General features: G+C 46.9%; 1 protein-coding gene and 1 long non-coding RNA gene across 4 annotated transcripts in view; one reads left to right on the top strand and one right to left on the bottom strand.

Moving 5' to 3' along the window:
- LOC148144965 (uncharacterized) overlaps positions 1-6845 on the top strand; it is a 104458-nt gene extending 97613 nt beyond the window's left edge. For all 3 annotated transcript variants that reach the window (XM_087975564.1, XM_087975562.1, XM_087975563.1), the window contains exon 2: positions 4828-6845. In XM_087975564.1, coding sequence (XP_087831690.1) covers positions 5205-6287 — 1083 coding nt within the window. In that variant the 5' untranslated portion in view covers positions 4828-5204 and the 3' untranslated portion in view covers positions 6288-6845. The remainder of the gene's footprint in view (positions 1-4827) is intronic.
- LOC148144964 (uncharacterized) lies at positions 96-27689 on the bottom strand. Its single transcript, XR_015751727.1, has 3 exons — positions 27370-27689; positions 20967-21071; positions 96-474 (listed from the first exon to the last, which is right to left on the bottom strand). It is a non-coding gene; the product is annotated as an uncharacterized LOC148144964 (long non-coding RNA).
- Between the last annotated feature and the right edge of the window lie 198 nt (positions 27690-27887).

Raw genomic sequence — 27887 nt, 5'->3', positions numbered from 1 at the left:
TGCTAAATTGCCCATGGTGTTAGGTACATTAGTCAGAGGGAAAATGGTTCTGGGTGGGTTACTCTTCGGAGGGTCAGTGTGGACTGGTTGGGCCGAAGGGCCTGTTTCCAAACTGTAGGGAATCTAATTTAATCTATCATAATTTTTTGTAGAAAACCTGTTCTTGGAATCGTATTTGTCCTGTCTGGTGGTTAGGATTAAACCGTTACTTCTGCGATTGATGGTTAGGTTCACATTTGTTACTTCTGCATTTGCAGTTTTTTTCACTGGATTGACATCAGTCTGTGGTTTCTTGTTTGTTCTGAGTCGTAAGTATCTGCCTGACTCAGTCCCACCGAGTTAGCCAAGCAGAAGCCATTTTGTCCTACTTCCCATGTTAAAGTGGAGATTGAGGTGGCCCAGGGAATCCTTTGAGAACTCAGACCTGTAAAGCCTCTCTCTTGGTTTGTCCTGAAGATCATACTCTTTGGAAACCTGGAATAAAAATCTCTCATCATAAAGTCCCAAAATGCAATTCAATTCAATCCATTGCAGATAAGCACTAAGAGTTAATTCTCGACGGAATTCAACAGCCTCAGCACTAAAATGGTCTCTCTCTCTCTCTCTCTCTCGTGTCCTTTTGAAATCTCAAGACAGCAAAGATTTATTTTGTGAATGCCCCGCTTGTAAGGGGTAGTAAGAATCCATTATAATGGACAAGATCCACCCATCAATTACAAAGCTATGGATAGTACCGAGTCTTGTTTCAGGGTCAGATTCAAAGAGTATCATTCATTTCACAAGGGAACGGCTGTGAATGTTATCACTTGGGGTCCTGTTCACACAGATTCACCGATGCTGAGGCAAACGTTCTTAATTGCCTCACAGCATCCTGTTATCACTTGGTGAGCCCAGGTGTCCCTATCTTTAAGTTCTCTCCTCTTTCTGAGCCTTCCTGCCTGTTTATTTTCTAGTGCAGTAAATAATTTTCTAGTGCAGTATTCAATAATTCAGCTTTACATTTTAGTCTGAATGTTTAAAGACAAGTTTTAAGGCTATAGACTTTATCACCCAGATGCCCACACCCTCATTCCTCCCTTTGATTGCACCACGATCACTGAAAGAGAAGGCTAGTCCAAACAAATGCCCTTCAAGGTGGTCCAGCCATCAACATCCTGTAGAGCGGCACCACCATCTTCGCAGCTCATCTGGTCATATTTATCATCGCCATTGACACGTGTGGGTGAGCCATCAGATCGCAAAAGGAGCATCTTCTGGGGCAAATCTATATCACTAAGGGACCTCATAAGCCTAGCAATTAAATACCTAACAATACCAATACTGACAAACAGACATAGCTAAATTGATAAGCCAATTGTACCATCAGCCCGATCTGCAGTTTCCCCAACTGGTCCCTTCAGTCATTCTGTCAAGGAATGCCTGGATCTCTTCTTGTATCTTAGTTAATATTGCCAGTCAGATCGGGAATGCCCATAGTGCATTTATCTTGGACAATGGTACAGACCTCACCCTCCCGGGCAAGTATATAGTCTAAGGCATACCGATTCTGCACAGAGTAAAGACACAGGTATGATAATCCCAGTTTACTCTGTTCCAGAGCCTCTTTAGTCTTATTTCCTCAAATGGTCAGGCCGCAAAAGAGGGAATTGCGGTTCTGTTGACTTGTCACCCCTGCCGATCCTTCCAACCTCAGGTACTCTGGATTCCCCAGCCTATCGGGTGTCCTGTATTGTCACCCAGTCCCTTGGGATCCTTCTAGTTGGAGCAAGGTTGGCTGAGACCGACCACTGCATCCTCCTCAGATGGAGGTTCCATCGACTTGTCCACTGGCCAGGACAAGGTACTGTTGTGGGAACAAGGGCTCTGATAGTGACCTTATGAGGGACATCTTTGCCATCCAGGACAAGGAAATTGGTAGCTTTACCTTAGCTGAAGAAATAATAGTCTGGTTTGGTGTATATAAGGGAGAGTTTGTCAAAATCGGTTACTGAAATGTTACAGCAGGGGGTCTGGTCAGGTCTACAGGAGTAAAGGGTCGACGTTTTGCAAGAGGAGTTGCTTGAGTTCTGTAAAAAATGGGCCAAGTGACTCGAGCACTGGCACTGTATGGGAGACAATGGTCCTCAGAATGCTGTTCCCATTGGGCTCTCCCTTAGCTCTATTGTACATGGTCTTGGTGACAGTATCAGGTTCTGAAAAGAGAAAAGGCCTGTAAATGCACAAGGGAAGGGTTCCGTTCCAGGTCCATGTGCCGCATAAGGCCTGCTGTACCCCAGCCAGTGTTACACCAGCTGTTTGTATACACAGACCGGAGGTATTGGAAAGTGATATTTCTCTTCGCAGGGTCGGCAGTAGGAAGTCTGATGAATAGAATGGAATCGGGGACTGGGGATGGGGCAAGTAAGTCATCTCCCGATAGAGAGGAGTAACATACTACTGCCTCTGGGGTGAAGAGCGTTCTGTGGGCCTGTATAAATAAGTTCTTTGTGGATTGAGGAGTTTCCCCTATCAGGCTTCCCTTTCCTCGAGTCGGCCTGTCCTGCAAAAATGGGATGGTGTTCCTGGGCGTCCTTAAAATATTTACCATAATAACGGGGTTGATCATTTTTATCCTCACTAGGCTTGCGTCTGCAGGTAAAATCAAAAAAACATGGTAACTCTCACTGATTTCTACTGTCCAGATGGACCATCTGGTCTTTCTGATGTAAGAGTCCATTGCAATAATCAATCTTCATCACGTTCCACACGTCAAAGGCGTCTGGTCCGGTGCACTGGACAACATCATCTCAGCATGGGTGGTGGATAATCTCTGATCATTCCTGGTCGCATCCATACTTAGTGGCTTTCACAATCAGGATGTTGTACGTGATCATAAAGGTGAGGAGATAGGCGAACCCCCACAAGTCCCTCTTCTTGGTTCAAGTATCTGTCATATGATTAACATTAGAACAACAGCAAGATTCAAAAACCCAACTGGACAGGGTCCACTCCTTTTGTTGGGATTCCAGGATTCTCTCCTCCTCTTCCCCACTTTTGATTGGTGCGGTCAATCAATTTACAAAGGTGCAGTTGGACCCAAGCTGAGCGCCCAGCGACTTTGACCGCCGTCGGGATGGGAAGTAAAACCTGGAAGGGGCCATTCAAAGAGGTTGGAGACCTTTGCCAGTCCAGTTCTTGACGAGCACCAACGAACCAGTCTCTACCCGTGACGAGGCTGAAAGGGAGGGAACATCGCTGTAGGCCGCACGCTCCTGGGAGTGAAAGGCACGCATAACACTAGTTAGAGCAAGAACATAACCAATCATTGCTTCGGTCATGTGGTGGAAGTGGACTGAGAAGGGAGTTGAATCGTTCCAAGGGGTACGGAGGCGGTGACCAGAGAGACTGTCAGCTGGAGACAGTCGTGTCTTGCCCACAGATATGGATCGCATCTGGAATAAGGCCACAGGGATTAGCATAACCAGGAGAGGCCAGACCCGGCCATTAACTTGGCAAGATTAGTCTTGAGTCTGGTTAAAACATTCAACAAGGCCGGCCGCCTGAGGATGATAAGCACCATGCAGTTGCCAACAAATACAAAGCTGGGAACAGAGTTCTCCGTTAATATTACCTACAAAGTGTGGTCCATTGTCCGAGCTAAACAAAATCTTCACCACAGTCTCAGCAGTAGCGTTAGGAGGAGGGTAGGCTTCAATCCACTTCGAAAAGACATCAACAATAAGCTAAACATGTTTATAGCAACTCAATGAAGTCCAGTTGAAGTGTCTCCAAGGGACCCTCCAGCAAGGGAGTTCTCGTAGAGATACTTGAACTAAGAGGTGGGTGATCGCCTACCCACTGACCTGTTTGATCACGTACAACATCCTGATCGGGAAAGCCACTGACTGAGTATCGATGCGATCTGGAATGATCTGAGATTATCCTGATGTCATCTGGTGCACCAGACCAGACGCTTTCAATGTGGAGTCGCTTGAGCGATGGCGTGAGCTGCCAGAGGAAGTGGTGTGTGCTGGTACGATGACAAGTTAATAGGCTCCTGGACGGGCATCTGAATATGAAGGGTTCAGATGGGTCGAGGTCAAGTGATAGTAAACTGGAGTCATAGAGATGGACAGCACAGAAACGGACCCTTCGGTCCAACTCGTCCTTGCTGACAAGATAGCCAACCCAATTTAGTCCCAGCTGCCAGCACCCAGCCCATATAGTGGCCAAGTGATGGCAAACGTGACTAGATTAATTTAGGATATCTGGGCAGGTTGGGCCAAAGGGTCTGTTTCCGTGCTGTATGACTCTAATTGTCTTCAGTGGAAGCAGAAGTATGGTTGTGAAGGCTAGACTTTCAGAGCATGTTTTGCCCTGACTGGGAGCAGAAGAGTTTGACTGAAGTGTGTCAGTGTTAATGCCTTGATGTCTCATTTGCTCCCACCTTCTCGGGGTCATTAACCATTTTGTGTCTGGTCCTTCCTCAAGAAGCTGCATTGCAGGTTCACCCTGAATGGACACTTTTTTTTTGCTTTCCAAAATCAGACCTGCTCACTCTCGGCAGGATCCCAGTGTTGTGAAAAATATTAACTTTCAGGTGGAGGAATCCAAAACTCAGAGAGATGTCAGTCTTGATGTTTTTGCTTTTTCTGCCCCAGTAAGATCCTGAACCAGCACCTTCAGGGGAATTAGTTAGAGCTGAGTGAGAACAGAGCGGGAGAGAGAGTGGGATGGTGCTTTCAATTTTGTGGAACAACAAAAGAATATTCCACAGAAAGTAGAATTGCTTGTTCTGAATTTCTACCCTGCACTGATAGTGATGACTTTTGTAATCTCTTTTTGCAGAGTATTTGAAAATCTGAAGACTGAAGTTTCAAAATCAAAGGATGAAGGGCTTATGCCCGAAACATTGACTCTCCTGCTCCTCGGATGATGCCTGACCTGCTGTGCTTTTCCAGCGCCACATTTTTCGACTGACTGTCCAGTGTCTGCAATCCTCACTTTGATGTCGATGTCTGACAGTCACTCAATCCATCGGGATCGCAACGACTTTTGACTGTGATTTCTGTGAGAGGGATCAACGCTTTTTGGTTCCTGTTTGAGGACGTTTTCAGCATCAGTGGGACTGGACGAGAGACCCCACTGTTGCAGCGCACTGTGTGTGGAGCCTGAAACAGTTATACTGCCTGGAAAGGGGATTTCACGGCAGGGAGGGGCTCTGCATGTATTTGTGTGCAGCTGAAGCTGTGGCCATGGAGAAACCTGAGAAATCCCGCCCTGTGGAGGAACCGTGGAAGTGTGGCGACTGTGGGAAAGGTTTCCGTGTCCCGTCTGCCCTGGAGACCCATCGGCGCGGTCACACCGGGGAGACGCCATTCCCCTGCACTGACTGCGGGAAGGCCTTCAAACATTCCTCCCACCTGTTGGCCCACCAGCAGGACCACACGGGGGAGAGGCTCTTCAGCTGCCCAGTGTGCGGGAAGGCCTTCAGCACATCCTCCAACCTGCTGACCCACCAGCATGTCCACACGGGGGAGAGGCCGTTCATTTGCTCTCAGTGCGGGAAGGGCTTCACCTGCTCCTCCAACCTGCGGAGCCACCAACGGGTCCACATGGGGAAGAGGCCGTTTATCTGCCCCAAGTGTGGGAAGGCCTTCAGCACTTCCTACAACCTGCTGACCCACCAGCATGTCCACACGGGGGAGAGGCCGTTCATCTGCTCTCAGTGCGGGAAGGGCTTCACCTACTACACCAACCTGCTGATCCACCAGCGGATCCACACGGGGGAGAGGCCCTTCAGCTGCCCCAAGTGTGGGAAGGCCTTTACCCAGGCCTCCACCCTGCTGACCCACCAGCGGGTCCATACAGGGGAGAGGCCATTCAACTGCGCTCAGTGCGGGAAGGGCTTCGCCGACTCCTCCACCCTGCGGAGGCACCAGCGGATCCACACGGGGGAGAGACCGTTCAGCTGCCCCGAATGTGGGAAGGGCTTCACCTGCTCCTCCCACCTGCTGAGGCACCAGCGTGTCCACACGGGGGAGAGGCCCTTCAGCTGCCCCGAGTGCAGGAAGGGCTTCACCCGCTCCTCCACCCTCCAGACCCACCAGCGTGTCCACACAGGCGAGAGGCCCTTCAGCTGCCCCGAGTGTGGGAAGGCCTTTACCCAGGCCTCCACCCTGCTGACCCACCAGCGGGTCCATACAGGGGAGAAGCCATTCAACTGCTGTCAGTGTGGGAAGGGCTTCACCGACTCCTCCAACCTTCGGAAGCACCAGCGAGTTCACATGCCATCGCAGGAGGATTGAAGGATTGACGGCAGCGTGCCATTATCGATTGGACTATCAACCCAGTTCCGGGGAGTCCCAGGTTTGAATCCCGCCACGACAGATGGCAGGGGGAGGGGGTGGTGCAGGGGAGAAAGCCCCCATCTGATTCCCCCTCTCCCTTGTTAGGGAAGGGAACCACCATTGTGAGAAAGGATTCACTCCGTCGTTCCAGCTGCATCCTTTACCCGGACTGGCCTACACGTGACTCCAGGCCCACAGCAGTCTGGTTGACTCTACACTGCCCCTTCCTGGCAAATGAGAGGGGAGAAACTTACTTGGAGACAGGGTATGGGTTGAAATTGCGGAGTGAGGCAATACTTCCTCCGGGTTATGGCTGTACCAAGGATCCGATTACAAAGGGACAACTTGGTGCTGGCCAAGAGTAAAGACAGTGAAGGGGGGTGGGACAATTGGAGGTGTGGTGTGTGCACTTTCACCTTGAGCTGTTCAAAAAGCAACTGCTTTTTCTCTGCCTTTTTGCTGGGGGGATCTGAAGCTGTAACAAAGTTGGGTTGCAATAAAGGTTACCTGAACTTACCACCGGGCTCAGACTCTCATTTGAAAGCTTTGAGCTCCAAGAAGTTTTTGTTTTAAAGCTGCTCATTTCTTTCAGCCTCCTGCACTCAGTTTAGAACATGGAACAAAGAACATAAAACAATACAGCGCAGAACAGGCCCTTCGGCCCTTGATGTTGCGCCGACCTGTGAACTATTCTCAGCTCGTTCCCCACACTATCCCAAAATCAACCATGCGCTTATCTAAGGATTGTTTAAATCTTCCTAATGTGGCTGAGTTGACTACTTTAGCAGGTAGGGCATTCCACGCCCTTACCACTTTCTGCATAAAGAACTTGCCTCTGACATCTGTCTTAAATCTATCATCCCTCAATTTGTACAGGTTGCAGGGGGACTTGGATAAACTGCAGAATTGGGCTGAGAGGTGGCAAATGGAGTTCAATGCAGCTAAATGTGAGGTGATTCACTTTGGGAAGCTGACGTCACCATCCTAAGAAAAAGTCTTTCATTGTCTCCCCTATCTAATCCTCTGATCATCTTATATATCTCTATCAAATCCCCTCTTAACCTTCTTCTTTCCAATGAGAACAGACCGAAGTCTCTCAGCCATTCCTCATAAGACCCTCCCTCCAGACCAGGCAACAACCTGGTAAATCTCCTCTGCTCCTTTCCAATGCTTCCCAAATCCTTCCTGAAATATGGGGACCAGAACTATACACAATATTCCAAGTGTGGCTACACCAGCGTTTTGTATAGTTGCAGCATGATATTGCTGTTCCGGAACTCAATCCCTCTATGAATGAAACCTAACACACCGTATGCCTTCTTCACAGCACTGTCTCCCTGGGTGGCAACTTTCAGGGATTTACACACATGGACTCCAAGATCACTGCCTTCCTGTTATTCTTCCCAAAGTGAATCACCTCACATTCAGTTGCAATGAACTCCATTTGCCACCCCTCAGCCCAATTCTGCAGTTTATCCAAGTCCCCCTGCAACCTGTAACATTCTTCCAAACTGTCCAGTACTCCACCGACTTTCGTGTCGTCAGCAAATTTACTAATCCATCCACTTATGCCCGTGTCTAAGCCATTTATAAAAATGACAAACTGCAGTAGTCCCAAAACAGATCGTTGTGGCACACCACTAGTAACCGGACTCCAGGCTGAATATTTTCCATAAACCACCACTCGCTGCCTTCTTTCAGAAAGCCAGTTTGTAATCCAAACTACTAAGTCACTCTCGATCCCATAGCCTCTGCATTTACTCCAACAGCCTGCCATGTGAAACCTTATCAAAGGCTTTACTGAGGTTCATGTACACCACGTCAACTGTCCTTCCCTCATCTACATGCTTGGTCACCTTCTCAAAAAACGCAATGAGGTTTGTGAGACACGATCTGCTCTTGATGAAACCATGTTGACTATCTGAAAACAAATTGTTGCTTGCTGGATGATTATAAATCCTATCTCTAATATTCCTTTCCAAAAGCTTTCCTTCAACAGAAGTAAGGCTCACTGGTCTAAAATTACCTGGGTCATTTCTGCTGCCCTTCTTGAACAAGGACACAACATTTGCAATCCTCCACTCTGGTACTAAACCTGTAGACAATGATGACTCAAATATCAAAGCCAAAGGCTCTGCTATCTCCTCCCTTGCTTCCCAGAGAATCCTTGGTTAAATCCCATCCGGCCCAGGGCACTTGTCTACTTTCACTCCTTCTAGAATTGATAACATCTGTGTGCAACTAACCTCGATCCTTTCGAGTCTAATATCTCGTACCTCATTCTTCTCCTCTACAATATTCTCCTTTTCCTGAGTGAAGACCGATGAGAGATATTCATTAACACCTCTCCAATCTCCACAGGGCCCACACTCAACTTCCTACTTCTGTCTTTGATTGGCCCTATTCCTACCCTAATCATCCTTTTATTCCTCACATACCTATAGAAAGCTTTAGGGTTCGCCTTTATTCTATGTGTTAAAGACTGCTCATGTCCTCTCTTTGCTCTTAACTCTCTCTTTAAATCCTTCCTAGCTGATCTGTAACTCTCCATCGCCTCATCTGAACCATCTTGCCTCATCAACACATAAGCCTTCTCCTTCTTTGTAACATGAGATGCAATTTCTGTTGTAAACCACAGTTCCCTTACCTTATCACTTCCTTCCTGCCTGACAGGTGGTCGGGACATATAAAAGTATGGGGAATTGGCGATATACAAAATTAAGTATATGTCAATGGAAAACATCCTGTGTCAGAAGGGCTAGTAGCTGAAGGGCTACTGAGGGTGCACTTCGTAACTAACTTATGGCCAGACGTCCAGAAGAATCTTCAAAAGCGAGAGGAATCGTTGTGGGAAGCTCAAAGTGTCTGTGAGACACGGTGTCTGTCTGTCTGTGTGTGTGTGTGTGTGTGTGAGAGTGAGAGAGAGTGAGAGCTGTACGGCAACTAGAAAGTTTAACCCTTTGTGATTTGGTTTGAATGCACGTTTGTTTGTTGGTGATTGAATGTTTGTGCTTTTTCCCTGGAGCTTGAGATCCGGGACTGTTTTGAATCTGATTTCTACTATGGAAATTTTAACATGATTTCTTTTCAGGTTAAGGATTTTACAGATTATGAAATAAAATGTTAACTCCTGTTCTTTTTACAGGTCATGACTGCCTTACTATCAGTTTCTAACTTACCTCTTTTATCCTTACATAAAAGTGATTTATGGAGAACAGTTGAAGTCTCAAAAAGCATATAGTTGGTCAGATTAATTGGACGAGTAAGGTGTCTAGTCAGGACCCTGAAGGGGGTGTGGAAGAAGGTGACACCGGACCTCGTTAAGATTAATTAAATTAGCAACAATGAGGGGCACGGGGAGTTGCCTGGGTAACGATCGATCTGTAAATAACGTTAAAGGGGAATATATTTCACCCGACAGTCCTTTGGGGAGAATGTTGGGAAATTGGGAACACAATTCCTGGACGCAGGGGAAGGACAAGGCGACAATGGTAAACTATTGTTGTTTTGTCTGGACTAGAGAAAGTATTGAGGCGCCTGGTATTTTTTGGCCCAAATATGGGTCCGATGAGGATTGGCTGTGTCAAGATCTTAATATATATGTCAATCGAAAAGAAGCGTACAGTCAAAAAGAGTCCGATTATGCGGCTTGTTGGATAGGGAGCGCGGGAATAAAATTATGTCCTATGAATAGCGAGGAATCAGGGAAAGAACAGAAAAAGAATGAATAAGGGAAGCCACAATGGGATCCCTTAATGTGTTTGCCGCCCCCATATACTACTCCCCGGAATGAGCCTACAGCTCCCGAAGTAGAACAGAGTCCAGACACAGAAATGGGAACGGACTCTGAACTAAAAGATGCAGAACCTGGGGGGGGGGGGCCAGAGTCACTCGAGCCACCACACGTAAAGGAGGGGCAGAGATAATGGAAAATGTAAAATTATGTCCCTTACGAGAGGTTCCGATTGGGGAAGGTACAATCGGAGATGTAAACGCTCCCTTAACTAGCAGTGAAGTTAGGGTCTTTACAAAGGAAATGAAACGTTTAATACAGGATCCGGTTGCACTAGCCGAACAATTAGAGCAATTCCTAGGGCCTAATTTATATACCTGGGGAGAACTGATGGCAATTTTAGGAACGTTATTTTCAGGGGAAGAACGAGGTATGATTAGGAGAGCGTCTTTATAGGAATGGGAAAAAAGGCACCCAGTTGGGGAAGAAGGGGCCCCAGCAGAACAGAAATTCCCAAATGTTGACGCTCATTGGGAAAATAATGACAGAGAAGATAGGGAGTCAATGCGGGATCTATGAGAAATGGGAGTATTAGGAATTAAAGAGGCGGCACGGTGGCACAGTGGTTAGCACTGCTGCCTCACAGCGCCAGAGACCCGGGTTCAATTCCCACCTGAGGCGACTGACTGTGTGGAGTTTGTACATTCTCCCCGTGTCTGCGTGGGTTTCCTCTGGGTGCTCCGGTTTCCTCCCACAGTCCAAAGATGTGCAGGTCAGGTGAATTGGCCATGCTAAATTGCCCGTAGTGTTAGGTAAGGGGTAGATATAGGGGTATGGGTGGGTTGCGCTTCGGTGGGGCGGTGTGGACTTGTTGGGCCGAAGGGCCTGTTCCACACTAAGTAATCTAATCTAAAGATCATAAAACTTTGTTAAGGCCTTTGAAGTACGACAAGAGAAGGATGAAACCACTTCTGCATTTCTAAAATGGCTCAAGGAGGCCACAAGGAAGTGTTTGGGAATGGATCCCGATAATCAGACAGCACAGGGACTCTTAAAGGTCCAGTTTGTAACTAAATCATGGGTGGACATACAAAAGAAATTACAGAAATTAGATGGATGGAGTGAAAGACAGATGGAAGAGCTGTTACGTGAGGCACAGAAAGTGTTTGTGAAAAGGGAAGACGAGAAGCAGAAAGCCAAAATGATGGTGGAGGCAGTGGAAGAAATAACAAAAAGGAGACTGGGATCAAGGGATAACAGGAAGGGGAGGGGAGGACACGAAAGACAAGGGTCAGATACCCGGGAAAGGAGGCAACAAACCAGAGATAACCACTTTGTTCTACCCCTCAGCTTCCACCCTAGCTCCCTTAAAGCCTGCCTTACATCACTATCCCGCTTTTTGGGGTTGGCACTGCTGCCTCACAGCGCCAGAACCCCTGGGTTCAATTCCCCCCCCCACACGTCTGCGCGGATATCCTCCCACAGTCCAAAGACGTGCGGTTTAGGGTGAATTGGCCAAGCAAAATTGCCCCGTAGTGTTAGGTGACGGGGAATGGGGCTGGGTGTTTTGCTCTTCAGTGGGTCGGTGTGGACTTGTTGGGCCGAAGGGCCTGTTTCCACACTGTAGGGAATCTGATCTAAAGTTCTAGAATTTATATATTGATGAACTGAAACCTGCAACCCCTTCCAAAAGATGAAGGACTCAGCAGCGGTCCAAGTTTGTTCCAAATATTGCATCGGTTGCATGACACTGTGATGTTTTGCTATTAATTCTGTGTCTTATGATCCTTCAGCACAGCTACCCGCAGAAAGAGCAGCGCTACAGAAGCGAGTGCTTCCAAATACACCTGGGTGGGCGGGGTTTACACAGAGGGGCGGGGTTACGATCTGCGTTCGGAAGGGGCGGGGCTTGCGTATCTCCTTGTCCGAGGAGGGAGCGGGACCAGGACCAGGGGACGTGGCCACCCTGAAGCAGGAACTGTGCCCGCAGTCAATTTCCTCCGCTGGAGCCTCGGCTGCAGCAACTAAGGTAAAGCTTTATCAATATTTCCTTTCACAGAGTTTGTATTTAATCACCAGTAATGGCTATGCAATATCATCAGAAAGTCCAAAAATGCAATTCATTTCAATCCATAACAGATAAACACAGAGTTAATTTTCTATGGGATTCAACAGCCTCAGCACTAAAATGGTCTCACAAGGGAACGGCTGTGAATGTTATCACTTGGGGGTCCTGTTCACACAGATTCACCGATGCTGAGGCAAACTGCCTTACAGCATCCTGTTATCACTTGGTGAGTCCAGGTGTCCCTATCCTTAAGTTCTCTCCTCTTTCTGAGCCTTCCTGCCTGTTTATTTTCTAGTGCATTAAATGTATTTAATAATTCAGCATTACATTTTAGTCTGAATGTTTAAAGACAAGTTTTAAGGCTATAGACTTTATCACCCAGATGCCCACACCCTCATGCCTCCCTTTGATTGCACCACGATCACTGAAAGAGAAGGCTAGTCCAAACAAATGCCCTTCAAGGTGGTCCAGCCATCAACATCCTGTAGAGCGGCACCACCATCTTCGCAGCTCATCTGGTCATATTTATCATCGCCATCGACACGTGTGGGTGAGCTATCGGATCGCAAAAGGAGCATCTTCTGGGGCAAATCTTTATCACTAAGGGACCTCATAAGCCTAGCAATTAAATACCTAACAATACCAGTACTGACAAACAGCCATAGCTAAATTGATAAGCCACTTGTACCATCAACCCTATCTGCAGTTTCCCCAACTGGTCCATTCAGTCAAGGAATGCCTGGATCTCTTCTTGTATCTTAGTTAATATTGCCAGTCAGATCGGGAATGCCCATAGTGCATTTATCTTGGACAATGGTGCAGACCTCACCCTCCTGGGGGAGTATATAGTCTAAGGCATACCGATTCTGCACAGAGTAAAGACACAGGTCTGATAATCCCAGTTTACTCTGTTCCAGAGCCTCTTTAGTCTTATTTCCTCGAAAGGTCAGGCTGTCAAAGAGGGAATTGCGATTCTGTTGACTTGTCACCCCTGCCGATCCTTCCAACCTCAGGGGACTCTGGATTCCCCAGTCTATCGGGTGTCCTGTATTGTCACCCAGTCCCTTGGGATCCTTCCAGTTGGAGCAAGGTTGGCTGAGACCGACCGCTGCATCCTCCTCAGATGGAGGTTCCATCGACTTGTCCACTGGCCAGGACAAGGTACTGTTGTGGGAACAAGGGCTCCAATAGTGACCTTATGAGGGACATCTTTGCCATCCAGGACAAGGAAATTGGTAGCTTTACCTTAGCTGAAGAAATAATAGTCTGGTTTGGTGTATATTAGGGAGAGTTTGTCAAAATCGGTTACTGAAATGTTACAGCAGGGGGTCTGGACAGCTCGACAGGAGTAAAGGGTCAACGTTTTGCAAGAGGAGTTGCTTGAGAGCTGTAAAAAATGGGCCAAGTGACTTGAGCACTCGCACTGACTGGGAGACAATGGTCCTCAGAATGCTGTTCCCATTGGGCTCTCCCTTAGCTCTATTGTACATGGTCTTGGTGACAGTATCAGGTTCTGAAAAGAGAAAACGGGGTTGATCATTTTTATCCTCACTTGGCTTGCGTCTGCAGGTAAAATCAAAAAAGCATGGTAACGACATGGTAACTCTCACTGATTTCTACTGTCCAGATGGACCATCTGGTCTTTCTGATGTAAGAGTCCATTGCAATAATCAATCTTCGTCACGTTCCACACGTCAAAGGCGTCTGGTCCGGTGCACTGGACAACATCATCTCAGCATGGGTGGTGGATAATCTCTGATCATTCCTGGTCGCATCAATACTTAGTGGCTTTCTCCATCAGGATGTTGTACGTGATCAGAAAGGTGAGGAGATAGGCGATCCCCCACAAGTCCCTCCTCTTGGTTCAAGTATCTGTAATAAGATTAACATTAGAACAACAGCAAGATTCAAAAACCCAACTCGACAAGGTCCACTCCTTTTGTTGGGATTCCAGGATTCTCTCCTCCTCTTCCCCCCTTTTGATTGGTGCGGTCAATCAATTGACAATGGTGCAGTTGGACCCAAGCTGAGTGCCCAGCGACTGTGACCGCCGTAGGGGTGGGAAGTAAAACCTGGAAGGGGCCATCCCAACGAGGTTGGAGACCTTTGCCAGTCCAGTTCTCGACGAGCACCAATGAACCAGGCTCTACCCGTGACAAGGCTGAAAGGGAGGGAACATCACTGTAGGCCGCACGCTCCTGGGAGTGAAAGGCACGCATAACACGAGTTAGAGCAAGAACATAAACAATCATTGCTTCGGTCATGTGGTGGAAGTGGACTCAGAAGGGAGTCGAATCGTTCCAAGGGGTACGGAGGCGGTGATTAGAGAGACTGTCAGCTGGAGACTGTGGGGCCTTGCTCGCAGACATGGATCGCATCTGGAATAAGGCCACAGGGATTAGCATAACCAGGAGAGGCCAGACTCTGTCATCAATTTGGCAAGTTTAGTCTTGAGTCTGGTTAAAACATTCAACAAGGCCGGCCGCCTGAGGATGATAAGCACCATGCAGTTGCCGACAAATACAAAGCTGGGAACAGAGTTCTCCGTTAATATTACCTACAAAGTGTGGTCCATTGTCCGAGCTAATGCACGCAGGTATACTGAAGCAGGGAATTATTTCCTTAAACAAAATCTTCACCACAGTCTCAGCAGTAGCGTTAGGAGGAGGGTAGGCTTCAATCCACTTACAAAAGACAACAATAAGCAAAACATATTTATAGCAACTCAACTCATTTCTCCAACTCAATGAAGTCCAGTTGAAGTGTCTCCAAGGGACCCTCCAGCAAGGGAGTTCTCGTAGAGATACTTGAACTAAGAGGTGGGGGATCGCCTACCCATGGACCTGTTTGATCACGTACAACATCCTGATCGGGAAAGCCACTGACTGAGTATCGATGCGATCTGGAACGATCTCAGATTATCCTGATGTCATCTGGTGCACCAGACCAGACGCTTTCAACGTGGAGTCGCTTGAGCGATGGCGTGAGCTGCCAGAGGAAGTGGTAGGTGCTGGTACGATAACTGGCCAGGACAAGGTACTGTTGTGGGAACAAGGGCTCCGATAGTGACCTTATGAGGGACATCTTTGCCATCAAGGACAAGGAAATTGGTAGTTTTACCTTAGCTGAAGAAATAATAGTCTGGTTTGGTGTATATTAGGGAGAGTTTGTCAAAATCGGTTACTGAAATGTTACAGCAGGGGGTCTGGTCAGGTCTACATAAGTAAAGGGTCGACGTTTTGCAAGAGGAGTTGCTTGAGCTCTGTAAAAAATGGGCCAAGTGACTTGAGCACTCGCACTGTATGGGAGACAATGGTCCTCAGAATGCTGTTCCCATTGGGCTCTCCCTTAGCTCTATTGTACATGGTTTTGGTGACAGTATCAGATTCTGAAAAGAGAAAAGGCCTATAAATGCGAAAGGGAAGGGTTCCGTTCCAGGTCCATGTGCCGCATAAGGTCTGCTGTACCCCAGCCAGTGTTTCACCAGCTGTTTGTATACACAGACCGGAGATATTTGAAAGTGATATTTCTCTTCGCAGGGTCGGCAGTAGAAATTCTGATGAATAGATTAGAATCGGGGACTGGGGACGGGGCAAGCAAGTCATGTCCTGATAGAGAGGAATAACATACTACTGCCTCTGGGGTGAAGAGCGTTCTGTGGGCCTGTATAAATAAGTTGTTTGTGGATTGAGGAGTTTCCCCTATCAGGATGTTGCCAGGACTGGAAGGGTTTGAGTTATAAGGAGGGGCTGGGACTTTATTCACTGGAGCACAGGAGGTTGGGAGGTGACATGATTGAGATTGATAAAATCATGAGGAGTGGAGGTAAGGTGAATAGCAAAGGGCTCTTCCTTAGCGTCGGGTCGCTCAAGACTAGGGGGCATATTTCTTTAAAGTGACAGGAGAGAGATTTAAAAGGAACCCGAGGGGCAACGTTTTGACAGAGGACGGTTTACACGTGGAATGAACTTGCTGAGGATGTGGTCAATGCAGGTACGTTTACAAAGTCTAAAAGACATTTGGATGGGTACATGAATAGAAAGGTTGAGAGGGATATGGGCCAAATGCAGGTAAGTGGGACTAGTTTAGTTTGGGAACCCTGGACGCCATGGATGAGTTGGACCGAAGGGTCTATTTTTGTGCTGTCTACCTCTCTGAACCAGAAGTGATCTTACTGAAACCAGTAGAATTCTGAAAGGGGCTTGACAGGATTGATGCAGATAAAATGCTCCTTTGTGGTGGGAGTCATAGAATCCCAACAATGCAGAAACAGGCCATTCAGCCCATCTATTCCACACTGGCCCTCTGAAGAGCATCCCACACATACCCACCCCCTTACTCCATATTTCTCAAGGCCAATCCACCCTAAGTTTCACAGCCCTGGTCACTATGGGTAATTTAGCACAGCCTATCCACTCTAACCTCTACACCCTAATCTGTAAATTACCTTCTCAAAAATGTAATTTAAATGTAGAGTTTTTCTCTAAGAAAAATGTTAGTCTGACTCAACATTCAGGCGCAGACAGAATTCACACTTATTGTTAGAAAAGCTCTGCATTTAAGAAGGTAACAAAAAACAAGTTCTGGGATTAACAAACCCAAGAGCAGAAACCTATTCTAAAAGATGAAGGATTTCATCTAAAATTGTTTGATGTGTCACATTTCCATGATGCTAGACTCCTTTGGATATAAATTGTGATTATGATCTCATTCTCCACAACCACATGAAGGAGCGGCGCTCCGAAAGCCAGTGCTTCCAAACAAACCTGCTGGATTATAACCTGGTGTTGTGTGATGTTTACTTTGTCCGTGGGAAACACATGAGTTGTAGGACTGGTAACAGTTCTTATTTTGTGATCTATTCCAAGTGCAATTTCTCCTCTGCACAGGCACGGGTGAACAGTTTGGCTTTTGTGCTTTGTGCGAGATCAGGCTAGCAGCTTTTAAATCCTTATGTGAAGCAACAGAAGTAAACTGTCAATCAGCAATTGTATTCTGAGAGTGGTACTTCCAGCTCTGGTAATCCTGTTGCATCAACAGAGAGAGGGTGAGGATGTCACATCTCAAGAGCAGACAGAAAAGTTATTTCGCTTGTTGAGTCGGTTCCTCACTCAGATGAGACTGGATGTTGCTTTTAATGGATCATAATTAAATGCTACAATGGAACACCTTAAATTCAAGGAATTTTGAAAGGGCAAACGAACAGTAACTTTGAACAGAGATGTTCTTCCATTTCTAACCTTGGTTGAGCCATGTGAAGCCTTTTTACTGATAGCTCCACAATCATGTTCCTGCTGGATTTTTTTCAAGACAAAATTTCTGGTGGGAGAAATTCTGCATCCTGGGAAGGCGGGGAAATGAGAAAAAAAGCTGTTAAAAGCATTTGAACTGTGGGCCCACGAGCTCTGGTGGGAGCAGTGCATTTGCCAAAAACATTTCGGAGGAATTCTGTGTAACTGTTGGACCGAAAATAGTTTCCCCACTGAATGTTAAACAGGTATTGAGAACGTTGCGCATAAGAGTGTGTTCCTGAGAACCAAAGGAGGATTGAATTTGCCAACGTGAACCACACTTTACAGAGAGGAAATTTCTCCGGATGGAATAGGTTGATGGAAGTCAACAATTGTCAGATTATTTCATGAAAATAACAGCTGGTATGGGGATCCCAGAAGAGGGGCATCTGTAATGAGCACACAGAAACAAACCCTTCAGTCCAGGCCAACCAGATATCCTAAATTAAGATATCCTAAATTAATCTAGTGACTCATTTGCCAACATTTGGCCCATATCCCTCTGAATTCTTCCTATTCATGTCCCTATCCAGATGCATTTTTTCCTTCGGAGAATACTTGGATGAGAGCCAAGATATGCAATATATCAATGTATAATAATGAAGCAGCTCATTTATTCTGAAATCATTTCAATTAGTTGGTCAATTGACAAATAATAGCTGCATAACTGTTGTCAATATTGATACTCAGGAAAGCTATTTTGTTTCGTATATTTCCTTTGTAAAGATCTTATCCAAATTATAAAATGAATGTATTTTCATATGAAATAAAATTTGCAGTGTTTTATTAAATGGTTGAAAGTAACTTTTGCACTTAATTGCTCCGTTTGGGATTAAACATTGTGACTTAGATAAAAGTGATCTTTCATAATTTATGGTGAGTCTATTAACAAACGAATGTTGCCATTTGCTCTCAAGTTCGCTCAGATTCAATTTGAAATTCTTGAATGAGTTGAATAAGGGGTAAAAAGTAAATATTTATTGCCCTTTTCTGAAATTCTCTGCACTGCCATTGTATTTGGTTAAACAAAATATGTATCTCTCTTCATAACTTTGATATCACCACAAATCCTAGGAACCCCATCCAGAACAAACATATAAATACAAAGTAGGAGACAACAGCTTCGCTTCACTTGGAGGTCACCACTGATGATGTTACCTAGCCAGGTAATGAAACATCTAGATATCAAACCTACAGCTCAGCGAGCAAACCTGCACCCTAAACATTCTACTTTGCTGAAAGACTGCACAATCTGCAGGCAGTCAATACATGTAATATATTGTCAATTCCACTTTGAAAATAGATAATGGGCCCACTACTTTTTGGATGTGAGCATAAGTGGGAGAGTAAGTAAGTTTGCTGATGACACCAAAATTGGAGGTGTAGTGGACAGCGAAGGAGGTTACCTCAGATTACAATGGGATCTTGATCAGATGGGCCAATGGACTGAGAAGTGGCAAATGGAGTTTAATTTAGATAAATGTGAGGTGCTGCATTTTGGGAAAGCAAATCTTAGCAGGACTTATACACTTAATGGTAAGGTCCTAGGGGGTGTTGCTGAACAAAGAGACCTTGGAGTGCAAGTTCATAGCTCCTTGAAAGTGGAGTTGCAGGTTGATAGGATAGTGAAGATGGTGTTTTGTATGCTTTCCTTTATTTGGTCAGAATATTGAGTACAGGAGTTGGGAGGTCATATTACTGCTGTACAGTTGGAATATTGCGTGCAATTCTGGTTTCCTTCCTATCAGAAAGGAATTTGTGAAACTTAAGGGTTCAGAAAAGATTTACAAGGAAGTTGCCAAGACTGGAAGATTTGAGCGAAAGGGAGAGACAGACAGGCTGGGGCTGTTTTCCCTGGAGCGTCAGAGGCTGAGGGGTGACCTTATAGAAGTTTATGAAATCATGAGGGGCATGGATAGGATAGATAGACAAAGTCTTTTCCCTGAGGTGGAAGAGTCCAGAACTAGAGGGCATAGGTTTACAGTGAGAGGGGAAAGATATGAAAGAGACCTAAGAGGCAACCTTTTCATTTGGAGGGTGGTACGTGTATGGAATGAGCTGCCAGAGGAAGTGGTGGAGGCTGGTACAATTACAACACTTAAAAAGCAACTGGAGGGATATGGGCCCCGTGCTGGCAGGCGGGATGAGATTGGGTTGGGATATCATGCATAGGGATGTGCAGGTTAGGTGCATTAGTCACGGGTAAATGTTGAGCAATAGGGGCAGGGGAATTGCGTGGGTGGGTTACCCTTCGGAGGATCAGTGTGTTGTCTTTGGGCCGAGTGGCCTGCTGCCACACTATTTGGAGTCTCTGAAGGGGAAGGGATTTTTGTAAACTGTGCAAGGCAATGCAGGCGTAGTGCGGGGGCCTGCTGTTGGCCTTGCCCCGCCCCTTGCTCCTCCCCCTGTTGTTGAGCTGTCTAACAAACATCTACTCTTTCTCTGCCTTTTTGCTGGGGGCAACTGAAGCTGTAACAATGTTGGGACACAATAAAGGTTACCTGAACATTCTGCCAGACTCAGACTCTCATTGAAAGCTTACAGCTCCAAGCGGTTTTTGTTTTAAAGCTGCTCATTTCTTGCAGCCTTCTGCATTAAGTTTCCAATGTTGTATATCAGATGAAGCAGTGACTGAGTAGCTGGTTTTGTTAGAAGTTTACATTTTTCGGGAGTGCAGGCACTGCATTGTTTCAGCGGCAGTTTACTGGCAGCACTGGGAAGTGTGGGCTGTGTTCATTAGAAAGGAGGTGGAGGTGCTGCTGTTGGACTAGGTGGGACATGGTTTAAAAATCACAACACCGGGTTATAGTCCAACAGGTTTATTTGGAAGCACTAGCTTTCGGAGCGCTGCTCCTTCATCGGGTAGCTGTGGAGCAGGATCATAAGACAGAGTTCAGAGCAAAAGGTCACAGTGTCATGCAACTGATATGATATATTGACAAATGTAGATTGCTGTTAAGTCTTTCATCTTTTAGAATGGGTTGCAGGTTTTATTCCACTAATGTGTACATCACAGTACTACTATTAAGTCATATTCTCAAGATCACTTAAGGTTTTTTTTTGGAAACTGGTGACATCTCAGCCCAGACAATGCATGAAAGGTGTGTCAGTATCCCAATCTTAAATCAGACTGGTACTATTTCCAAACTAGGAATTTATAAAATATTACATGGATTGACTACCTGCATGTTGTGCGCTTTTTGTGCAAAGTTGAATATATCTGTAAATATAATTCTGCAAATGCACCCCATCGTTATGCGTGTGTGTGTGTGTGTGTGCGCGCGCACGCGCGCGCGCGAGAGAGTATGTGTGCACATGCTTTGTAAAGGGAGTGTGATGGAGGAGAAGCCTGTAAGAGGGTGTGTGTACATCTGAGAGAGAGCGTGTTATGAGAGAGGTATAGATAAAAGTGAGGGATTGCATTTTCCTAAAATAAGGGCAGGACTTGTACAGAGGGATATGGGGGGGGGGGTTCAGGTACATACTTCATTGAAAGTTGCATCACTGGTCGGAAGGGTGCTTCAGAAGGCATTCAGCACACTTACCTTATTTGTCCACACCATTGAATAAAGGAGTTGGGACATCATTTAGAAGTTGTACAGGATGTTGGTGAAGCCACTTGTAGAGTACTGAGAACGTTTCTGGTGGCCCTGTAATAGGAAGAATACTATTACAGAGGGTTCAGTAAAGATTTACCAGGATATTACCAAGACTGGAGGGTTTGAGTTATAAGGAGAGGCTGAGAATCTCTTCACTGGAGCACAGGAGGTTGAGGGGTGACCTCATTGAGATTGATATAATCATGAGGATTTAGGTAACATGAACATCAAAAATAGCGAGGAGCCTGCACGGTGATGTCAAGTGACTGGTGGGGGGTAGAAATTGTGGCAGTTGGACACTTTAAATACATCAGGAACAGCATCTCCATACAGCATACTGTGCATGTCAGGTGAGATGCCAGAAGACTAGAGGTTGGCTAACATGGTACCACTGTTTAAGGAGGGTGGTAAGGACAAGCCAGGGAACTATAGACCAGTGAGGCTGACGTCAGTGGTGGGCACATTGTTGGAGGGAATCCTGAGGGAGAGGATGTACTTGTATTTGAAAAGACAAGGACTGATTAGGGATAGTCAACATGGTTGTGTGTGGGAAATCATGTCTCACAAACTTGATTGAGTTTTTTGAGGAAGTAACAAAGAGGATTGAGGAAGGCAGAGCAGTAATGTGATCTATATGGATTTCAGTAAGGCGTTTGACAAGGTTCCCCATGGGAAACTGATTAGCAAGGTTAGATCTCAAGGAATACAGAGAGAACTAGCCATTTGGATACAGAACTTGCTCAAAGGTAGAAGACAGAGGGTGGTGGTGGAGGGTTGTTTTTCAGACTGGAGGCCTGTGACCAGTGGAGTGCCACAAGGATCGCTGCTCGGTCCTCTACTTTTTGTCACTTATATAAATGATTTGGATGCGAGCATAAGAGGTACAGTTCGAGGGAGAGGCTGAACAGGCTGGGGCTGTTTTCCCTGGAGTGTCAGAGGCTGAGGGGTGACCTTATAAAGATTTTAAAAATCATGAGCGGCATAGACAAGATAAATAGACAAAGTTTTTTCCCTTGGGTTGGGGAGTCCAGAACTAGAGGGCATAGATTTCGGGTGAGGGGGGAAGATGTAAAAGAGACTTACGGGGCAATTTTTTCACACAGAGCGTAGTACGTGTATGCAATGAGCTGCCAGAGGGAGTGGTGGAGGCTGGTACGAATGCAACATTTAAGAGACATTTGAATGGGTATATGAATGGGAAAGGTTTGGAAGGATGTGGGCCAGGTGTTGAGGAGCGGGACTAGATTGGGTTGGGATATCTGGTCGGCATGGACGGGTTGGACCGAAGGGTCTGTTTCCATGCTGTACACTTCTGATTCTATGCTGGTTCAGCAAAAGCCGCGCATGCTCTGTCTGCAGAAACAGTGCAAACCCTTCTTCAAATGGACCAATGAGAAGCCAGACAAGGAGCCTGGTCCTCCTGCCAATCAGAGCTCCCCAATTGTCTGAATGCGGAAGATGGACCATCAGGTTCTTAAGCTGCTGCTCCTCTCCAAATGAAGATTGAGCTTCACCTCAGACTGCAACTTCCTTCCTCTATCCGCCATCTGTGAGTACGGCACTGTCTTTACCATTTCATTTTTTCATTCTGGGGTTAAATTGTTGACTTGCAGCAACTGAAAAGAAAGCGAGTGAATCTAGGGAAGGGACAGAGTCGGGAAATGTTGGTCCAGGTCTGTGTCTCAATTGGCAAACGCACGGCAAGTGCAGTCCCACAGTGTGAAGTTATAGCCTCGGTTATGAAAAAATAACTGCTGAAAGGAGGTATGTTGTTTAAATGGTGACATATTGGGATGTGGACAAAGTGAGGACTTCAGATCCTGGAGATGAGAGTCGAAAAGTGTGGCACTGGAAAAGCACAGGAGGTCAGACAGCATCCGAGGAGCAGGAGAATCGACGTTTCAGGCACGAGCCCTTCCTCAGGATTGATGTGTGGATGTAAAACGTGGCCTCAGCGTCCTTCCACACCAGTCACTGCCAGTTGTCAGACGGATGCAGCAAGCAATCAGCAAGGCAAGAGGTATATTAGCAAGAGGAATTGATTTCAGAAGTCGGGATGTCTTCCTGCAGTTAGGGAGTCATTGAATATATTCAAGGCTGAGTTCATCTGATTTTAGAACAACCATGAAGTAGATGTTCATGGGGGAAGGCAAGTAAAATGGTTTCAAGACCAGTACAGAATAGTTAGTCAGACAGCACAGAAACAGACCCTTCAGCCCAACTAGTCCATGCTGACTATATTCACAAACTAAACTAGTCCCACCTGCCTGTCTTTGGCCAATATCCCCCTGAACCTTTCCTGTTCATGTACTAATCCAAATGTCTTTTAAACATTGTTACTCAACCTGCATCCACCATTTCCTCTGGACATTCATTCCACACAAACCACTGTTTAAAAAAAAGGTGCTCCTCATGTGTTTTTTAAATCTTTCTCCTCTCACCTTAATTTACTCCCTAATCTTGAAACGACACATGCTGTTCACCTTATCTTTGCCCCTCATGGTTTTGTAAACCTCTATAAAGAGAACAAAGAACCTTACAGCACAGGAACAGGCCCTTCAGCCCTCCAAGGCTATGCTGATCGAGATACTCTATCTAAACCTGCCGCCCATTTTCTAAGGATCTGTATCCCTCTGCTCCTTGCCCATTCATGTCTGTGTCTAGATACATCTTAAATGATGCTATCGATCCCAACCCTACTGCCTCCGCTGGCGATGCATTCGAGGCACCCACCACCCTCAGTGTAAAGAACTTTCCATGTACATCTCCCTCAAACCTTTCCCCTCTCACTTTGAACTCGTGACCCTGAGTAATTAAGTCTTCCCCTCTGGGAAAATAATTCTTCCTATCCACCCCCAGTCTACACCGCTCATGGTTTTTCGGCCTCAATCAGGACGCCCCCCCCCCCCCCCCGAACCTCCTTATTTCCAATGAAAATAATCCTAATCTACTCAACCTCTCCTCATAGCTCGCGCTCTCCATAACAGGCAACATCCTGGTGAACCTCCTCTGCACCCTCTACAAACATATCCACATCCTTTTGGAAATCTGGCATCCCGGAATTGTACTCAGTATTCCAAATGCGGCCGAACCAAAATCTTATATAACTTTAACATGACCTGCCAGCTCTTTTACTCAATCCGTCCGATGATGGAACGCGCGTTGTATGCTGCCTTGACCACTCGACTGACAGTCCCCTTCACTATCTGATATTCCAAAGAACAGAACTCTATTCTAAAAGATGGAAGATTCAATCTAAATTGTTTCATGTATCACATCTCCATGAACTGGACTCCGTTGGCTATAAATAGTCTAATCATGATCTTATTCTCCACAACCACCTGAAGCAGCAGCAGCAGCACTTCAGAGCGCCAGAGATCCAGGTTCAATTCCCACCTCGGGCAACTGTCAATTTGGAGTTGTACATTCTCCCAGTGTCTGCGTGGGTTTCCTCCCACAGTCCAAAGATGTGCAGGTTAGGTGAAGTGGCCACGCTAATTTGCCTGTAGTGTTAGGTGAAGGGGTAAATGTTGGGGAATGGGTCTGGGTGGGTTGCTCTTCGAAGGGTTGGTTTGGGCTGAAGGGCTTGTTTCCACACTAAGTAATAAAATCTAAAATAAATCTAATCACTCCGAAAGCTAGGGCTTCCAAACAAACCACGTTATGGCAGCAGTGGGAGGTGTGGATTATATTCACTAAAAACAGTTAAGCAGTTAGATAACACGTTCGAGTGGGAAGTGTGTATAACATGATCGCACAACTCCTATACTCAATACTATGAGCAATGAGGAAAGCAAACCAAATGCTGCCTTCACTACTCTGTCCACCGGAGACTCCAGCACTCCAAGGTCTCTTTATTCTGCAACACTCCCCTTAACTGTGTCAGTCCTGCCTGGATTGCTTGACCAAAATGCAAACCTCTGATTTCTCTAAATTAAACTCCAACTGACACTCCTCGGCTCATCAACCGATCCCATAAATTCTAACTTATAGTGAACTCTTTCCTCTCTTATTCCTTGGAAGCTGAAAATCTCCATCCCACAATCACTACCTCTATTTTCACTAGTTGGACTGAAGGGGCTGTTTCGGTGCTGCATTGCTCTGTAACTCGGTCCTACATTAGTCTTAAAACCATTTTCTTGCCTTCCCCATAAACATTCACATAAAAATCAGATGAACTCAGCCTTGAATATATTCAACGACCCCCTAACTGCAGGAAGACATCCCCACTTCTGAACTTAATTCCTCTTGCTAATACACCACTTGCCTTGCTCATTGCCTGCTGCACCTGTCTGACAACTGGCACAGAAGGACACTGATGCGCCTCTGAACATCCACGCATCATTCCTGATGAAGGGCTCGTGCCCAAAACTTCGACTGTCCTACAGATCGTATGCTGCTTGACCTGCTGTACTTTGCCAATTGTGGTCTTCTCTACATCGGGGAAACCGAGCGTAAACTTGGGCAACGGTTTGCTGAGCATCACAGCCGGGTCCGCAGAGGCTGAGCGGACTTCCCAGTCTCCACCCATTTTAATGAACCTTCCCACTCCCCTTCTGACATGACTAGCTTTGGCTTCCTCCATTACCACAACAAACCAAACCACAAATTGGAGGAACAAAACCTCATCTTCTGTCTGAGCAGTCAACAGCCCGGAAGACACAACATTGAGTTCTCCAATTTCAAATAATCTCCCATCCCATCCCCCAACTCACTTCCCAGCCCCTTCCACTCTTCCCTGCCAACTAGATTCCTTCCTCCCATTCACCAACCAGGTCGTACCAAATTATGGGGATAAGGCAGGAACAGGATACTGATTGTGATAATGGCTGATCATCCTCAATGAATGGTGGTGCTGGCTCGATGGGCAGAATAGCCTACTCCTGCACCTATTGTCTATTGTACCTTCTACCTGTCTCCACGTTTCCCCACTTCAGTACCCTGCCCCCAGCACACCCTTGTTCCACAGCTCTCCCTATACCCACCCCCAGTCCTGAACAAGGGTTACACCAGATACCTCGACTTCTCCACCTCCTGATACTGCCTGGCTTACTGCGATCTTCCAGTCTCCTGCCTGTCTATTTTGCCAATTGAGAACAAAGGCCTGGACTAACTTTTCCAGAGTCTGTCCCCTCGCTGGATTCACTCCCATTCCTTTCAGTTGCTCCAAGTCAACAACTGAACCTCAGAATGAAACATAAATGGAAATGGGGGTGAGAAAAGAGAGGGCCGTACTCTCAGATGTTGGACAGAGGAAAGACGTTGCAGTCTGAAGTGAAGCTCAATCTTCATTCAGAGAGAACAGGAGCAGGAGCTTCAGAACCTCATGGTCCAACTTCCACATTCACCAACAGGGGAGCTCCGAATGGCAGGAGGAGAAGTCTCCCTCCGGTCCTCCAGTGCTCCTTATTTGTCCCTCAAACGGCACGGTGGCACAGTGGTTAGCACAAGGATTAAACACACAGTGAGGGGGCAAACAGCACAAGGATTAAACACACAGTGAGGGGGCAAACAGCACAAGGATTAAACACACAGTGAGGGGGCAAACAGCACAAGGATTAAACACACAGTGAGGGGGCAAACAGCACAAGGATTAAACACACAGTGAGGGGGCAAACAGCACAAGGATTAAACACACAGTGAGGGGGCAAACAGCACAAGGATTAAACACACAGTGAGGGGGCAAACAGCACAAGGATTAAACACACAGTGAGGGGGCAAACAGCACAAGGATTAAACACACAGTGAGGGGGCAAACAGCACAAGGATTAAACACACAGTGAGGGGGCAAACAGCACAAGGATTAAACACACAGTGAGGGGGCAAACAGCACAAGGATTAAACACACAGTGAGGGGGCAAACAGCACAAGGATTAAACACACAGTGAGGGGGCAAACAGCACAAGGATTAAACACACAGTGAGGGGGCAAACAGCACAAGGATTAAACACACAGTGAGGGGGCAAACAGCACAAGGATTAAACACACAGTGAGGGGGCAAACAGCACAAGGATTAAACACACAGTGAGGGGGAAAACAGCACAAGGATTAAACACACAGTGAGGGGGAAAACAGCACAAGGATTAAACACACAGTGAGGGGGAAAACAGCACAAGGATTAAACACACAGTGAGGGGGAAAACAGCACAAGGATTAAACACACAGTGAGGGGCAAACAGCACAAGGATTAAACACAGTGAGGGGCAAACAGCACAAGGATTAAACACACAGTGAGGGGGCAAACAGCACAAGCGCCAGTAAAAGCCGATGGAAAGTGAGTGTAAAATGTCACTATGACAGGACAGGCCCCACATTCCTTCCCCTCCGTCCCCCCCACAACCTGCCTCACCTTTCACGTCCCGGGCCCAGTACCTTCCAGGTGGCCCCATAGTTGACACAGGGGCCGCCCCACGACCAGTAGAACTCCACCACCCCGGCGGCCGACGAGTTCCCAAGCAGGCCCTTAACCCCATCCGCCTCCAGAATGCTCACCGGCTCCTGGCTGCTGTACAGCCGGCCGGTGTGGCCGTGACACAGCAGCTGCGCCAGGAAGGCGGCGGCGGCCAGTGACGGGTGTCTGCCCCGGGCCGCGCGGCGCCATTTTCCTAACGGCCGCCCTCCCGCCGCTTCCTCGCTCGAGCGACTTCTCCTCCCAACCGCCTTCGGCCCCGCGTGACGTCTGCACGGGGGATGGGCGGGGCCGGGCCGGGGGATGGGCGGGGCCGGGCCGGGGGATGGGCGGGTCGGGGCCGGGCGATGGGCGATGGGCGGGGCCGGGCCGGGGGAGCCCCACCGTCACCAAGCAACAGCCACCTCGCGCTACAACTGCTCATTCACAAAAACAAACTCTCCTGTCTCGCTCTGCAG

Source organism: Chiloscyllium plagiosum, unplaced genomic scaffold (assembly GCF_037043375.1).
Source record: "Chiloscyllium plagiosum isolate Xiang-an unplaced genomic scaffold, Cpla_swu_hap1 HiC_scaffold_27, whole genome shotgun sequence".
NCBI lineage: Eukaryota > Metazoa > Chordata > Chondrichthyes > Orectolobiformes > Hemiscylliidae > Chiloscyllium > Chiloscyllium plagiosum.
The sequence above is the reverse complement of the archived record's forward strand: the minus strand, read 5'-3'. Positions and strand labels throughout refer to the sequence as shown.